Below are 18,366 nucleotides of genomic sequence, written 5' to 3' on the forward strand. Positions count from 1 at the left end.
TGGTGGCCCCAATGCATGGTTCAGCAAACGCTCACAGGGAGTGGGCATGCAGCAAACACGGGCATCTTGCATGACTAACTTCTCACCCCACTTTCTTCCTCCCACACTTCTTGGAAGAGCGCTGCCTACTTTGGAATCCGACTCGGATTGAAATAACAAAAAGCTGTTACCGCACTCCAAGATCTGTCTCCAACAATAAAGATCTCACCCACGGGAAATCCTGCCAGCTTTACCTATGGAAGAACATTCCCAAAGCACATTGGGCTCGCAACTCATGGTTTTGCAAAAATTTCTTTTGAGCCGGAAGGAACCTTTAGAGGTATATTCATGCAGGAAGGAAAATCGAGGCCAACCCGCAAGGAAAGTCTCATTTAACAATCCATATCCACTCCAGGAAGGTTTGGTCTTTGCAAGCATGTAGCTCTTTGCATTGTGTTTGCCCACACCTGCCCTGCAAGAGGCCATCCAAGTGGGTAATTAGAACTGGGCACAGAGAAGTCATTTAAGCAAACACTTGTTGCTTGAAAATCAATTCCCATGATCCTTGCCCACTCACTGATTAGATTCTAACCTACAGATCATTTCCAGTTGTGTGAGAGTTTTCACTGACTCCATAGCATCTGACCTTCTAAATAGCTACACTGGTTAGATCTGTCCAAACCCAGCAGGGTGCGGTGGCGCACACCTGTAATGTCAGTGACTCAGGAGGCTAAGACACAAAGATCACAAGTTCAAGGTCAGCCTGGGCCATTTAGCCAGATCCTATTAGAAGAATGAGTTTAAAGGACCCTCTTGCAACTGATGCTTCATAACCACTGACCAGTCAGTTGTCGCTCCCCAGATTCTTTATTCTCTTTCTTGGTCCTTGTTCATCGTCTCCCATTTCTAAACAACTGCTTCTGAAGGCCACCAAGAAAGTCACAGACTTGCCCAGATTCTGACATATGTCTATTTTTAATCACTTCTATTGCAATATAATTGACATATCACAAAATTCACGCTCATCTCATATATATATATATATATATATATATATATATATATATATAATATCTTCCCAACTTTGTGTCTGATGCCACCTCTCACCTGCAATATTTGATGCAAAATCACGAGGCTCTGTCTGAACATAGGGCTAAATAAAACTCAAACACCTACAGAACTGGACACGGACAATATATGTATGAGGTTCAACGGAACTGAAAAAATAAAATAAAACCCACCAGGAGAGGGGACCTTCTCAGCTCCACCCAGCTGCATGCAGGAAGGCAGCTTTTCATTGCTGTGACCAAAATACCCGACAAGAACAATTTATAGGAGGAAAAGTTTATTTTGGCTCACAATTTCAGAGGTTCAGTCCATAGCCCTGGGCCAAAGATGAGGCAGAATATCATGTCAGAAGGGTGTGGCACAGAAAATCAGCTCTGCGCATGATGGCCAGGAAGCAGAGAGTGAGTTCCACTCACCAGGGACAAATATGAACCCCAAAGGCACATTCTCTAGCCACACGCTACCCGCCTCCTATTATGGCTCCGTTTGTCCATACCAGTGAATGAACCCATTGATTAGGTTACACCTCTCATAATCCATCATTTCACCTCTGAAAATTCTTTCATAGTCACACATGAGCTTTGGGGGACACCTCATATCTGAACCATGACAGGCAGAAAGGTGGGTCCAATAGGAGGTTAAGCCTCTAATTGTTGACCAAAAAAAAAACTTCCAAATTTTTCAATGCTGGCAACTCATTGAATGTTTTTAAGAACTGTATTCACAGAATCAAATGCTTCTGTGGGCAGTCCTAGTCCACATGTGACATCCAGCACGTGACATCCACTGTACTGTCCTGTCTTTGCAGACAGCTCACCAGGATTCCAGAGTGCTGACACAGCCCAACTGTCACCTCCCTGTCCCCCATCCCATTGACACTCTAATGCCATTTCCCTAGGAATTTGGTCTTTACAGACCAGCACTTTTGAAAACATTGATGCAGAATAATTATGCATATTTTGGCGGTACAGTTTGATCATTCAACACATGTATATAAGTTGCAAAAATCAAATAGGAAGAATTAGGATTTCTAACTCCTTAAAAATAACCATTTTTTTTTTTCTTTTTTGGTACCAGGGATTGAAGCCAGGGGCGTTTAACTACTGAGTCACATCCCTAGCCCTTTTTATTTTTTATTTTGAGACAAGGTCTCACTAAGTTGCTTAGGGCCTTGCTAAGGTGCTCAGGCTGGCTTTGAACTTGCGAATATCCTGCATCAGCCTCCTGAGATGCTGGGATTACAGGCATGCGCCACCACATCCAGCTACTTATTAGTTGTTTGTTTGGGGGATCCTCATTTCTGTCTTCCAGTTCTTTATAAAACATAGAATAAAATGTTGTAAACTATACTCACTGTAGAACTAGAACTCATTCCGGGCTATTGGCCTGCGCCTCCCTACCCATCATTCTCCCTCCAGCTCTTCTTCCCACCACCCTTCCTGGACTCTACTAACCACTATCCTTCTCTATTTCCACAAAATCAACTTTTTCTGGCTTCCATATAAGTGAGAACAGCCTGTATTTATCTTCTGTGCTTGACTTATTTCCACTTAACCTAATGTCATCTAGTGCCATTTAGTTGCTGTAAGTGACTGAATAACGTGTGTGCACGCATGTCCTACTATCTTTGCTCATTTATTCATTAATGGACAGACACTCTGTTTGATCCCATACCTTGGCTTTTGTGAATCATACAAAAAACACGGAAGTGCAGGTATGCCTTTGATATACTGATTTCATTTCCTTTGAATATATACCCAGTACCAAGCTTGCTAGACCAGCACTTTTTAATAAGAATCCAAATGTCAGGCATGGTGTCACACCCCTGTACTTCCTGTGACTCAGGAGACTGAGGTAGGAAGATCCAAAGCTTGAGACCAGTCTGGGCAATTGAGTGAGACCCTGTCTCAAAATAAAATAAGAAGGGATGGGGGTATAGCTCAGTGGTAGAGCCCTTGCCTATTAGTTATGTGACCTTGAGTTCAATCCTACCTACTACAAAAAATAAAAAAATAAAAAAGTTCAAACCAAGCAAACGTCAATCCTTAGGGGTGCACGGTTCACAGTCAATCTGAAATTTCTTTACCCTTTAACACCAATCAATGTAATGACTGGTCAATGGAGATCCTGCCATATCATATAGGTGAGCTCCACTATGTTCTTGGATCCCACCAGCCCTGACTAAGCCACTGGGTTCTGCAGTACAATAAATGGTGAAGGGACCGTGGCTAGACACTGGCACATGCTTCGTAATCAACGTACAAGTTGACCACAAAGTCCACGCACGATTTCTTTATCCTTTTCGGAAATGGTAAAAACAATGAGGTGGAAACAATTATGCCTCCGTCTGAAAATCTCCAGAGAAGAGAAAAATGAAGGAAGAAATTTTTACAACCCTCCAAACCTCCGAGGTCTAAACTGTAGACTCTAGACTCAAAGGCAAGGACGATATTCATTTTGTCCAGATGCCCCATGTTCCTCGACTTGGAACAAAGCTGACACCGGAGTCTATGTTTGATTTCTTTCTTTTTTTTCTTTCATGTCAGAAATGCTGAGATCAAAACAACTTTTGAGCTATGGGCTCAAAAAGCTTTGGAAGTAGAAGACTTGCCACTGTATCTTGTTAAACAGGTAAGAAACAAGTCAGCTGCCCCCATGGCCTTAAGAATATAAACCTCAGCCAGGTGAAGGGCTTTTCTTGGCAGTTTCACATTCGTTCCGCATCTTGTCACCATAAAATTGAGTTATTTGTTTTCAAGCAGCTGTTCCATGACATCCTACTTTAACTACAATAGTTTATGAATAGATAACCTCTAACCTTGGAACTATGATGCATGTTTACCTTTTTTAAGAATGTTGCATTTTCTCACTGTGTTTCTGGAAGTGGAAATTGGATCTAAGTTTGCTCCTTGACTTTATAGTATGTGACCTATTGCTCGTGCTATATATTTAGATCTTAAATGTCCCATGAAGGTCTATGTGTTGGGGGATGGGTTGCCAGCCTGTGATGCTACTGGCAGGTGGAGGAATCATGGAAAGGAGCTTAGGAGGCGGGCATCATGGAAACAAGGGGCAGAGCTTTGAATGGGACGTTGAGACCTGAGCTCCTTTTTTTTTTTTTTTTTTCTCTTTTTGCTTCCTGGATACTATGAGGCAAATAGATCTCCACTATTATATGTTCCTGCCCTTGTGTCCTGTGCTTCCACGGGGCCCCAGGCAACAGGGCCAAGCAACCATAGATTGAAATTTCTGAAACCGTGATCCCAAATCAACCTTTCTTCCTTATAAGATAATTATTTCAAGTATTTTGTCATAGTAATGGAAAGCTGACTAATACAACGATACCTCCATGAATTTTGTGGTTACTAAGTCTCCTTGCAAGGAAAAAAAAAATTGGTGGTGACTAGCAGAGATTTTTATTTTTTATTTTTATTCTTTCCAAGTAGCAGATTCTGATTCAGTAAGTCTGTGACTGGTATTTAAAAAAACAAAAACAAAACCTCCACTCCTTAGGTGCTCCTGATGTACACCAAAGTTTGGGAACCAAGCAGAAGGAATTCCCAACTAAGGTGTCTATAAATAACTGCTTCTGAAGGCCACCAAGAAAGTCACAGACTTGCCCTCGATTCTGACATATGTCTATTTTTAATATCACTTCTATTGCAACATAATTGGCACATCACAAAAGTCACTCTGTAAAAGCATAGAACACAGGGGTTTGGGGGTATGTTCATAGAGTTGTGTCACCCTCCAATTATCTAATTATAATACATTTTCACCACCTTAACCCTGTGCTCATTAGCAGTCACTTTCCACACAGTGCATCCTCCAGCCCCTGGCAACCACTGATCTACTGTCTGTTTCTATGGATTTGCCTACTCTAGGCATTTCATATAAATAGAAGCATACAGCACGAGGCTCTGTGCCTGTCTTAACTTCGCCTGTTGTTTCCAAGGTTCGTCACGTTGTAGCCAACATGGTTCCTTTTTTTGTGGCTAAATTCCATCATGTGCATATACCACATTTTATTTACCCATTCGTCAGTTGATGGCCATGGTGCCTGTTTCTGGCCCTCATGAAGAACGCTGCTCTGAAGTGTATGCACAGATTTTTGTGCAAACACGTGTCTTCAATTCTCTTGGGCATACGCGAGGAGTGAAATTACTAGGTTATATTCCACACACTGCTTTATGTTCCATTTCCAGGTCTGAACCTTTTGCTGCTAATCAGTGACTCTGGCCAAGAGCCAAGAGGTACATCCTCACATTGTTTACTGATAAGAAGTCTTTTCCTGAGTAACTCAGCTTCTTAGAGAAAGCCATAAAATCCATCTCCTTTGTCTTTTGACTTTTGTGGATCCTCAACTTATTGACACTGTAAATGACTCAGTAACGTGCTAAGTATTCACCACAAACTAGAAATGATCAGTCTTAAAAACTGGTGGAAATGAGGGATGTGATCTATATTTAAGTACTACCTAAACATTGAAAATTTAAATTCATGCCCTGAAAGAAAGAGCAAATCCTACACTGAAGCAGATGAACAGCAAGCTGTCGAGTCCAACAGGCTTCCACAGAGAGTCCACTAAACCATAAAGCCAAAATAAGGATCACACCTGAGTGTGCTGAGACATGCACCTATGCACGCACACACACACACACACACACACACACACACACACATACACAAGCACAGAAAACCTAATTTCATCAATTGAAAGTGCCAAATATAAAAGTCTTTTTAGGCTCACATTTGCTCAAGACAGATGGACAGAAGAAAACAGACTGGTGTTTTAGGGTGCAGAAGCTTCTCAGGATAACTTTTATTAACAGGGAATTATCAGAGCCATTCTATTTGGGGATTTAGAAAAAAAAGTATCCAATTATTTGGAACAAAGAAAAACTCCAGGAATGCTTTCTAAAAGTGTTCTTCTGGAAAACTCACCCAGAAACTCACATTAGTTCCTGGTGTAATAAAGTTAAATTGGAATCCACCCATTTAAAGAAAAATTAAAACAAGAAATCAAGAAAATTACTGACTATTTAGCAAATGAATCCAAAAGCTCAAAAACCTGGTTTAGTCCACACCGAGTTTAACTCGCAAACATAATAAAACATTTATAGACGAAGATTCGTTGTCAAAAGAAGCTTAAAAAAACAATTGCCGGCTGCTTTGGGTTTCAGATGATGCTCAAACAAGATGGGTAGGCAGTCTCTTAGAAGTCTGATTTCCATTGACTTTCCTTATCTGCTAATCCATGAACTCACTTATCCTTATACCAAGATAACTCACTACCCACCCCATGTCTATTCTTCTGAATGCTGAGACAAAAACAAAACAAAAAACAAAAAGCCAAAACAAAGCCAAACAAATAAATAATCAATAATTTATTTATTCCCAAAGACTGGGAATCCTGTCATAGGTTGGCTTATAAACCAGCCACGTCACCTTGAGCAATCACCTTTATCACATGGAGAACAAAATGAACAGGTTCTATTTGTTAAGCCAGGGATATCAAGCTTCTTCTATCAAGGACCGGAAAGTAATTATTTTTGACTGAATATGCCTCAAGGCCTCTGGTGGGATGACCCAAGTCTGCCATCACAGTGCAAAGCAGCCTTAGACAGAATGAAAACAAAAGGGCAAGACTGTGTTCCAATAAGACTTTATTTACAACAGCGGCCCTTGAGTTGAACTGGGCCTGTGGGCTGTATTTTGGCAATCTCTGTGTGGGATGATTTGGAAGGTGCTCCCTAGGAATGGCTACTCTCAGGTTACATGGGCTCCACCCTCCTGAGATTTGTGCTTTTCTCAGGGAAACCCAAGGGAGCTTGTCTGCCCCTTTCTCCAAGAAGGTAGACCTGTGTGAATCAGAAAGCAGGCTTTCACCAGGCACCCAATCTCCTGGCACCTTGACCTTGGACTTCTCAGGCCCCTGGATGGTGAGAGTAAACTTCAGTGGTTTATAAGCCACCCCGTCTATGGTAGCAGCCGAATCACAGACCAAGACAGTCCTGAAACACACACTCTCTGGATGGGGGGTAGGCTAAAGATAACAGCTCCCTCTCCATGAACCAAAACACAGCCCCAAGGTAGCCAAAGAGTCAACTCTGGCGGACAACGAAGCACTTTCCTAGACTTGCAGGACAACCCGTTATTTCTTGATACCAGAACCCCCCCCCCCCTAGTTCCCGGGGCTGAACTCGGCCACTCTCCATGATGAAACACCCCGGGGAGCCACAAACTGTGGGGAAATAAGGGAGATGGGGACTTCCCAAAGTTACATGAATCATGTTCTGATGGCTTTGATGAGTTTATATGAAAGCAACAGCCTTCTTACATTAACTTACCCCCTGAAACTTCCTGTTAGGCATCTGGCTTGTTTCCTAGACACCATTTACTAAATAATCCTTGCTTTCCCCAGTGATTTAAATGATCACCATTGCCATAAATCTGATCTGTACTTCAGAGTGTCTCTGCCTTCCCCTCCCTTGGCAATCTTTTCTCCCTTGCCTTTCATGACACTGCTGTCCCTAGATTCTTCCTATCTCTGACAATTCCTTTAACGTTTCCCTTGACCCCTCCCTTAAACCTGTGCGACAGGGCTTTCTCTTGTAAGCCAGCTCTGGCGATCTCAGAAGCTCTCTGCTAAAGAAAGGCAAATTCTAGACCATCCCGTGCGGTGGTGCAGGTTGATCACTGCACAGTGGCGATCAGCCCAAGGGAAGAAATAGGGGTGAATCCATTCTACCCTCTGCATGCCTGACCGTGCAGCCACAGGGCTCCCCCAGACTCCCAGTCTGGCTCAGATGTCCTTTGAGTCACAGATGCATCCATCCAAAAGTATGCTAGTCATCTCCACCTTAATGTCTGCCAAAGAAACATAGGCCCAACATGGATTCATTTTCTTTCTTCCAAACCTGCTCTCTTGCCTCCCCTGTGCATGTCTCACTCATGGCGAGAAAGCAGCAGGAATCTGAGCTGCCCCTGTCCCTGACCTGCCACACACTGCCTGACAGATTGCACCTCCTCCTTCCTAGCTACTGCTGTAGACTGCCGTTTGACCTCAATATTTCTCTTCTCATTTAGGTTGTCAGAATCCGTGCTTTTCCTGCTCTTAGATCTTTCACTCTGCCACACCAGCAATCTTGCGGCGATATTCTCATCCTGTTGCACCACTAGTTGGGAACGGTCCATGGCTCCCCATGGCTCAGGGGATAAAGACCCTGCTCTTCAAAATGCCTCAAGGGCCCTTTTGCAGGTCAGACCCCTAACTTTCTCTCTCCTCTTTGCTCCATAGCAATACCTGTCTTTCTCCTGCTGCCTTGCTGTCTGCCTGGGCTACAACGTCAATTTAAGAGTGTCCGGGGCAAGGGGTCCCTCCTCAAAGGCTTGTTTGATCTCCAGATAAAGTTGACTAGTCTTTCTCTGGAGCTCCCAAGTCCCAGTGCCCACAAGGCTTTTAGATGTGTGTGTGTTTCTCTGGCCCCATTACAACTGGAGTCTCTGGCCGGTCACAGTGGTGCACACCTGTCATCCCAGCAGCTCAGGAGGCTAAGGCAGGAAGATCACAAGTTCAAGGTCAGCTTCAGCAACTTAGCAAGGCCCTAAGCAACTCAGTGAGACCCTGTCTCTAAGTAAAAAATAAAAAGGGCTGGGGATGTGGCTCAGTGGTTAAGCGCTCCTGGGTTCAATCTCAGGTACCAAAAAAGAACTGTAGTCTCTGAAAGCAGCAACGTGTCACCTAGCACAGTGGCTGGCATGGTGACAGTTCCCATCCATGAAATCCTAAATGGATGTGGAAATAAGAAGATTAGCCAGAGCAAGTGGATACAAATGCAAATGAGGCTTTCCAATGACTATATCTGTAGGTGGTATAAAAAAGGGGACAGAACACCTATAATGCTCAGGCACCTCTGGGAGAGAGGAGATTAGGGATTAAGTGAGGAAGACCAGGACAGGTGGCCTTCTGTATTGGTGGGTTCCGCCTGGGCGGATTCTATCAACCTCAGGGAACTGAAAATGTTCAGCATCAAAAGATTTGTATTGCACTGAACATGCACTGACATTTTTTTCTTGTTATTATTCCCTAAACAATACAGTATAACAACTATTTATATAGCGTTGACATTGGAGTAGGTATTGTGAGCAACCTGGAGATGACTGAAAGTATATAGGAAGGTGTGTGTAGGTTCTAGGCAAATATTATGTCACTTTACATAAGGGACTTGAGTATCTGTGGTTTTTTTTTTTTTTATCCAGGAGTCCAAAAGAAATCCCTGCAGATACCGAGGGAGGACTATATTTAGAAGAAAGGTAGACAAAGAAGAAGTGGGGGTGGGCCCACTGGGGCTTTAAGAGTGGGCAGTGGGGGGCTGGGTTTGTGGCTCAGTGCTACCACTGTGCTCGCCTAGCATGCATGAGGCACTGGGTTCGATCCTCAGCACCACATAAAAACAAAATAATGTGTTCACCTAAAACTAAAAATACATAAATAAATAAATATTTCTGTTTTTTTTTTTTTTTTTAAAAAGAGTGGGCAGTGGGTCTGGAGTGTGGATGGAACTCCCAGGGGGGATAGGGAAGGGGTGGACCATGCATTAGCATGCAGGGCTGGCATGTGGGACCCAAGGGGCAGTAACTGGGGACATGGCATTGAAGGACAGATACAGATGCCTCTAGGAGTCGGGAGGTGGGATGAATACAGGTAAGAGAAGAATCGTGGATATTACGATAGAAAGTTTACTGCACCCCTCCTCTGGGAAGCCTTCCCTAGCCCAGCAGGCTCTCCCTGTGACATGGGGTTGGGGGACTCTTCAAATACCCTGGATTTGTCCTTCACACTCCTTCTCAGAATTGCAGTCAAATAGGTCTTCTTGCTTCCACTTCAAGAAGACAAGGATCTGAGGCAGGGATACTCTGCCTGGTCCATATTGGAGGCTCAACTAGGATGTGTTGAATGAATGATAGCTCAAGCAATTGAACAAATCAACCATGAATCAAACAACGAGGTGTCTAGAACGCAAGACCAAGGAGCCAAGATGCCCCCTCAGCACAAAAAAAAGAAGGCAAGGAAGGCTATGTAGAGCCCAACAGATAACCTAGAATACCATGTGGGCCAATCTGTGCAGCTCTGTTATCCTATGGCCCCTGAACCTGGGGATTAGAGTCATTTTTCTTTTGTGTGTGTGGTATTGGAGATTGAGCCCCAGGGGTGCTCTACCACTGAGCTATGTCCCCCACCCTTTTTATTTTTATATTTTGAGGCAGGGTCCAAGGCTGGCCAGGAATTTATGATTGTCCTGTGTCAACCTCCCCAGTAGCTGGGATTACAGGTATGTACCACGGTGCCCAACTCTTTTGCATTTTTAAATGGTTGAAAAAGAATCGAAAGAATGACATTTCCCAGCACAGAGAAGTCATTTGCAATTCACACATTTCGGTATCCATAAATATAAGTTCTATTGGAAGAGAGCTATACCAGTTCATTTACATATCACCTGTGGAGTTTCACACTGCCATGGTAGATTTGAGCAGCTGTGACAGACACCATAGACCTAAAGTATTTATTACCTGGTCCTTTGGAGAGAAAGTCGGTTGACCCATGAGCTGGAGCATCCCTGGGATCACTATATCCTAAGATCTGCAAGAGGTTCTGCCCCAGTGGCAAATGCTAAAGTCCAAATCCCAGAAAAAAAGCTGCCAGACACCAGCTGTTGATGCTGGTGACTGAAATATCCACTGGTAAATTCAGTGCTATCAATGGTAGTACTCTCATGCCATGAACTATTACCTACGACACACCCATTAAGAATGAATCAGGATGAAATGCACAAAGTGTTGAAAAATGTCCATAATACATTTAAAAAAAATTTTTTTGTAGTTGCATATGGACAGAATGCCTTTATTTTTTATTTGTTTATTTTTATGCAGTGCTAAGGATTGAACCCAGTGCCTCACACATTCTAGGTAAATGCTCTGCCACTGAGCTACAGCCCCAGCCCCTACAATACATTTTTAAAGTTAATTTAATTCCAGGTGCAATGGCGTGTATCTGTAATCCCAGTGACTTGGGAGGCTGAGGAAGGAGGATCGAGAGTTCAAAGCCAGCCCCAGCAACTTAGCAAGTCCCTAAGCAACTCTGTAAGACCCTGTCTCTAAATAAAATACAAAAAACCCAAAAAACAAAAAAGGTGGGGATGTGGTTCAGTGCCCCTAGGTTCAATTCCCAGTACCCTCCTCCGCCATAAAGAAAGAAAGATATTTAAAGAACAATATGGATAGTACTTTTTAATTTATTTTAAGAGAGTCAACATACATATGCTTATGAGAGAATACAAATATCTGAAAGAAGACATGTGATAAAAAGCTCTAGGAAATGGGGCCAGGGATTTTTTACATTTGATTTGAATTCCATTTGTACTCCTTGATTTTTTTTTTACTCTAAGAATATTAAAAAATATATTAAAAAAGAATATTAAAAAAAAAGATAAACAAAGATGCTGATTTGAGAAAGCCACTTTCCTCCCCATGCCCTTTGGCAACAGAGTGGCTAATTTGACAACGGATCCAAATTCTTGATGATCCAAATTCTATTCTGCATCTCCCAGAGGGAGAACTGCATACAAACACCGCTGTCTGAAACCTCAATTCTCAGATGAGTAGGTTGAACTACTCATTGTGTTTTGAGGAAGCAGGAAACTAAGACGGTTAGAAACAGTCTCACTTCCCTTTTCCTAGAAACTCTGGTTACCTCTTCATTTAGAACACCCCAGCGGAGTTTGCAGAAGGTCAGGTTGCCAGGGGATACCAATAAACCAGCTGCCCAGAGTGGCAGATGACAGTTTCCTTTGTGTCTCCCTTTGAACAGCAGCTGGCTCTCCCATCACTTCCTCCCGTGAAGGGTCACAATCCTAAGCCATATTAACGATCCCCCCTCCCCAGGGGCAAGAGGTGGTTATGAAGTCAGGCACGGATGGAAGAAGAAGTGAGAAACCACGGCTGAGCCAACAGGGGGATTTGGGTAGAATTGCATGACCCACCTTGGCACACGTGTCTATGGATTCCTTCCAAATTTAACTTTCCCTGGGCTGATTCTCCTGGTTCTCTCTCATGGGAAAGTCCTTGGGGAGTCACGCCGGCCAAGACACTGGGCTCTTAGCTGGTTTGCCCTGCGCTGCCCTTGACCCACAACTTGAACAGCGTCCTGATAGAAGCTGCCACGTAGCACATCCTTTAACAAGTCTCCTCTTCCCTATATCCAAATGGAGTCATTTGGAAAGTCCAGGAAGTCCAAAATACTTAGGGACATGGGGGTGCAGACCTCCTCAGCTCAGAAACGCACATGCAACCTGCGCTATCTAATGGGATAAATAATCCACACGTAGCCCCAGCATTTACCAAAGGACATTCTGAGAAATTTCAGGCCAGTGAGAGAGTTCGGTTAAAGAGAAAAAAAGATGTTGCAATCAAATCAGAGAAAGTGTACATTTGCAATCCCTGTTTGGGAACATGAGTATCATGAGAACATTCGACGTTCCGGGAAAATAGGCAGTAGCTTAAACCTGTTCAGCTTAATCTAAACCAGCTTTGAGATCCCTTTGGAAAGCCTTCAAGATGTCGTTTGGAAACATGGCCTCAGACCCCGAGGGAGGATTCTACGAAGATGCCCAGCCCAGATGTGAGGTTCCAGGGATGAGCTGAACCTCCCAGGACAGCCTGAAGATTCTCTAGGAACTACAGACCCAGGCTTGGATCCCTAACACACACACACATGGGCAAGCAGGACTCTACGGTAACCCCTGAGCATGGATTTTGAAGGCCAATGCCCGAGAACCGGGGGGCAAGGGTGGGAGGTAACCAAAGGAGAAGAAAAGCACCCATCCAGAAAGACAGACACCCACACTGATGCATGTTCCCCCAGCAGGACTCACCATTGGTGGTCGTGTTGACATAGTAACGCCGGCCCTGAGGGGACAAGTAGCTCTGCCAGCCAGGTGGAAGGACAACCGTCTGGCTTTCCTCTCCGGGCGGAGGGGGGACCATTCCAGGCTTCTGTGGAAGAGCAAATAAATGTCAAGATCATTGTAATGTTTTGAGCAACTAATAAAAAAAAAAAATTAAAAAAAAAAAAGATCACTCACGTTTGGCATTTATGCAACTGTTTTTCAACCAGAAAGATAGAGGCCCGAAGAAGTTACCCTGGAATTGCTCCATGTTGGGAACAGCAGGAGAAAGGTCAGGTGACACAGGTGCATGACTCAAGGGCTGCATGAGGAGCACTGGTTCCTGCCAGAGCCCTTTGCTGAAGGGACCGCTCCTCTGGAGCATGGAGGGAAATGCCAATTAGCTAGCAGACCTGGGCTTTCTCCTCCTGGGACTCCTACAAAGTCAACCACAGCAGTGGTGGGGGTGCCAAGCTTGCCAGGGGCCCCTGTCACTCTGTGTGCTTCCTGCTGTGAACCTGAAGCCTCCAATCCACAGGACCACTGAGCACAGTAGCACACGAAGCCCCAGGCCCGCTGTGCAAACCTAGCAGAAGTAATGCATGCAAGTCGTGGCAGAGTGGGATGTGAAATATCCCATAATAACACCGAGAATCCATCAAGAACTGGATCCAGAAAGTCCAGCTCTGGGGGATTTTTCTCACCAACTGTCCCAATCACTCTGGCAAAGAGAATTGAGATTCTAAGACCAAACAGACCCTGTCTCTACTCTGGATGCAATTACAGACATTGGATTCTTTTAACCATGCCTGGTATGACTCGCCTTAAGAATCAATCAGAGAAAAATATTTACGTCCCAGAAACATGATGTAAAATAGACACACGCTAAATGGCACCTGTGGTCCCTTGCTGTTGGGACAGGTGTGATTTTTTTTATTCTCTTCTATTTATCTGTTCCATCTCTAAATTTACTCCAATAAGCGCAAAGATTAAAGTTCTTGGATAAAGAATATTTAAAAATCAGGTCTGAGGTTCCAAATGAGCCTGCACGATTGCTGTGCTTTTTGAAGAAAAGCAAACTGATAAAAGTCAGAATTCTAACCACAGGAGGGGAATGGAGGTGGGTTTCCCAGCAAGGTCAGAATCTGCTCAGAAACATTAAAGGCCATCAGCTCCTCCAAGTCCTCTGCATCCCTCAGCAGTGCCCACCAGGGTGGTTTCTTTTGGTCACTGATGACCAGTGCTTAGGAAAACAGGATAATAAATTGAAAGGGAGCCGTGGGGAGACACTCTGGCAAGCCGCTCTCCGCTTTGTGCAGGCCGTAATGCCGTGTGTCTCTGCCTCCTGTGGTGGCCCGTGTGCCATCAGGGGGGATGAGCAAATCCTAGCTTCTCCTGGGATCGCCAGTAAACACGGCCTGCCTCTGACCCTGGTGCATGTTTCATTCTGAATTCTCGTCACTTAATTAAAAGCAGTCCCCTGTGCCCTGGATGCTTCTGTCTTCTCCACCTGCTCCTGCTAACCCGCAGGGCCTCTTTGATTCCTCGTCGAAGATCATTTTCTAAGCCAGCAACAGCGAGGTGCACAGCTGCTGGGCCAAAAGCCCCACAGTGTCCCACCGGGCTGTCTGCACACCAATGCGACAGGTCCATTGAGCGTGAGCACACCCCTGACCAGTGCAGGGTTACCTGGGCTTCTGCACGTGGCTCCAGCCTCTCCTGAGTTGGCAGATGGCTCGAGTACATGCAAGACAAATAGCCTAATGGTAAGTAAAGACAGGGAGTGGGGAGAGAAAGCTATCCCCATATAGTAGCTGCACATTTTGGCTGGGGCAGGTAGGAGTGCCCGTAATCCCAGTGGCTGGGGAGGCTGGGGCAGGAGGATTGCAAGTTCAAAGCCAGCCTCTGCAATTTAGCGAGGCTCTAAGTCATTTAGCAAGACTCTGTCTCAAAATAAAAATAAATAGGATTGAGGATGTGGCTCAGTGGTGAAGCACCCCTGGGTGCAATCCCTGGTACTAAAAAAAAAAAAAAGATGGAGGGTTTGCCTAAACAGAGAGCTATTCTAGTACCAAAGGGTTAAGATGCTATATTGCCTTCCTTTGAGTCCATATTCCAGAACACCCAAGAGGCGACGGCCACTTGGTGCTCGTCTGAATAACGTGGGAAGAAATGGGAAGTTGTTCCAGGGTGCTGAGCCAGGTTCCGAAACTGTCACTGCCATCCACAGCGTCTCCGTGCCAGTCCTCTATACCCTAGTCAGGGGGCAACCATGTGACCTCAGGCAAATGACAGCCAGGCTGCTGCCACTTGGGTGAGATGAAAGATGCTCACATCAGCCCATTCGTGGAAGACGCAAGGGAGATCCATGGCGATACACCTGGCCACCAGGAGAGAGTCCCTGTCACCAGGAGTGCTCCATCGGTGGGGGTACCCCTTGGAAGGGGGAGGTCTGAGTGGGGCAGGGCTCCCCCCAGACCCTATCTTCTGGGATGTGAAGCTCGGGCGAGTGCACACCTTCCCCTCAGACATCACATCGGATCCCTCCCCTTCCCCTTCATCTCGGAAACGTCACCATCAACTGTTCCTTCTCTGAGGTTTCTGTTTCCAGGATGACCCCAGAAACAGCCACAGGGAAGGTCAACACACGAAGGTGCTGACCATCGTGTGCTGTTGAGAAGGCTGGGCAGCGAGGAGACCTCCCTCCAAGGACCGGAGAGAAGGTGGACTGAACCTTCTGCCCCTGGGGACCCACCGACGGAAGAGCAGAAGGACCCTGTTCCTTCTTCACAGCTGTTTGGACTCCTCTCTAGGATGACTCTGGGTAATTTACCTACATAACCCTGTGACGTCAGAAGAAACCCCGGTTGACATGTAAGGACATGGATGACCAAGGAGGTAAAATAACTACCCCAAAGTCACCCAGGAAATGCAGGGGCCTCTGGGAAGGTACCCCCCCATACCAAGCCAGAAAACACCAACAGGTGCCAAGAAAGGGCAGGAGAAGGACCACCAGGCTGACAGCCTATTTCCTTCAGTCTGGTGAAGGCCACATGGCCATGGGTCCTCTCTCAGCCTGCCACCTGACTGCCCTACCTCCATCTTCTGAGACAGCCACAGGCCCCTTGCTCCTCCTTTCTTAGAAAGAAGTTCCTCTCATTGACTAACCTCAAACAAATCAGGAGGCAAAAGACGTGGCGACAACGGGGTATACATCCCCCCACCCAAGTTGAAAACAAGCGTCCAACAAAAACTCAGGCATCAATATTCAGGGCCTCTTCTTCAATAAGGACACCCAAGTGCAAGCAGCTGAAATGCTCCTCCAATGGGTGGAGGGAGCAGTGAGATTTGCCTCATGCACCCACATGATGGAACAGCACTCAGAAATAAAAAGAAACTGCGCGCTGATACATGCCAGGACACGGAGGAGCCGCGGAGGCATCATGCCAATTGCAGGAAGCCAGACAAGAGGGCCACGTGTTATATAAGTCCATCTACATGAAATGTCCACAGCAAGCAAAGCCGTAAAGACAGAAGTAGTTTGCGGTTGCCAAGGGCTCAGGGGAGGGAGAATGGGTACCGGGTTTTCCCTTCGGGGTGATGAAAATGTTCTGAAGTAGACAGGGGTCCTGGGTTGCATAGGATCATAAAGGTAGCAGAGTCACGAATGGGCCATTTTAGTTGAGGTATATTTTATCACAATAAAAAAATCAGATGGTAGCCGGGTACGGTGGTGCACGCCTATAATTCCAGTGGCTTGGGAGGCTGAGGCAGGAGGATTGCAAGTTCAAAGCCAGCCTCGGCAAAAGTGACACACTAAGCAACTCAGGGAGACCCTGTTTCTAAATAAAATATAAAATAGGGCTGGGGATGTGGCTCAGTGGTCGAGTGCCCCTGAGTTCAGACCCTGGTACCCCACCCCAAAATGATATGTTAAAGATAGAAGTTAGATCCACCTATAAGCCTTCACTTAAGAGGCCAAATGCACCATTTTACCTCACTCTTAGTGACTGTGGAGAGGCAGGAGCAGTCGGCCTCCTGGGAGAACTGCCCGTCGTCAGTCATTACAAGTATACAGAGTGATAAACACCTACTAATTAGGATCTCTATTAAACTACTACTTCTAATTAGTTTCCTTCCACGTTAAATCCTTCCCTTCCCTTCCCTTCCTCAGCCTTGTGGCTTCTCTCTTTCAATTCTGTCAGCTCTTTCCCTTGGGAATAGGAACAGGAGACGGAGGGGACACAGTGAGGGGGCAGAAGGCCCTCCCTGGCAGGGAGAAGATTAGAAGTAGCCAGGGTGGGGTGGGAGAAAAATAAAGGCAGTGTCCTCCAACTCAGAAATTCTGAATCTAACACAGAGATGTCTTTGTGGGAATTATAAAAGCTTGTCTCTTCCTCTGGCAAGAGCCATCCAGGACCAAAGGGCAAGCTGGATTTTAATCCTTTCCATCCTTATTTGTTCAGTCAACAACCTGCTCAATTGTATATGAAACTTAGCGACCTGCTGTATACCCCCAAATGGGTGCACGGGTCTTTCATCCTGTAGCATGCATCAGCGCATCACTTTAAAAAAATCTGAATGTTATTCCATTGTATGGAAATACATGCCACATTCTGTTTATCCATTCGTCCACTGATGGACATTTTGGGTTCTTTCCACTTGGGTGCCATTATGAATAATGCTGCTATGAACATTCTTGTCCATGTTTTTTGGGGTTCACTCTATTTCATATGTACTATGGCAAGGCTCAGTTTTGACCACCTCAAAACCCTAGTCCGGTAGGTTCTCTACAAAGAACTGAGATGAGATTCCATTTGCACATATTAGCGATGACTTTCATCAGTCACCAAATGTCTACAGTGTACCAGGGACTGGGCCTGGCGCTTCACACAATCACCTGATCTTCACAACTCGCCTGAGCCGTGGATGGCCGTTTATTCCCATTTTAAATCAAGGAATGTTAAGAGTCAGAGGGCTTAATAGCTTGCCCTATGCTGCACAGCTAACTGAATGGTTGGTAAAACCAAACTTTCTTTAAAATGTTAGCTTTGGGCTGGGGGGTAGAGCCCATGCTTAGCATTCAAGAGGCCCTGGGATCTATCGCTAGCATCAAACAAGCAAAACAAAAATATTAGCTGCGTTCTAGAGACTTCTATCCAGTTCCCTAATGCCAGGTTACTACCCTTGGCCCATCTCTCTCCAGGGGGGTCCATCATGAGCTTTGCCTTTTTACCTGAACTACCCCAGACCCAGTTGCCACCCAAGGGCGATGACAGCTTAGGCCTGATTCTCCTGCCTGTCTCACAGTCTCCAAATGAGCATATGCCTTCCCTGGAGATATGCAAAAACATCACCACCCTCCCCCAAGCTG

At 45.4% G+C, this 18,366-nt stretch overlaps 1 protein-coding gene across 8 annotated transcripts in view; it reads right to left on the reverse strand.

Annotated features, from left to right (window-relative positions):
- The window catches only part of Gas7 (growth arrest specific 7), a 226,809-nt gene that overhangs the window by 70,526 nt on the left and 137,917 nt on the right, over positions 1–18,366 (reverse strand). For all 8 annotated transcript variants that reach the window (XM_078042884.1, XM_078042882.1, XM_078042889.1 and 5 more), the window contains exon 2: positions 12,981–13,101. In XM_078042884.1, the coding sequence (XP_077899010.1) occupies positions 12,981–13,101 (121 nt within the window). The remainder of the gene's footprint in view (positions 1–12,980; positions 13,102–18,366) is intronic.

This window comes from Ictidomys tridecemlineatus, chromosome 3 (assembly GCF_052094955.1).
Source record: "Ictidomys tridecemlineatus isolate mIctTri1 chromosome 3, mIctTri1.hap1, whole genome shotgun sequence".
Taxonomy (NCBI): domain Eukaryota; kingdom Metazoa; phylum Chordata; class Mammalia; order Rodentia; family Sciuridae; genus Ictidomys; species Ictidomys tridecemlineatus.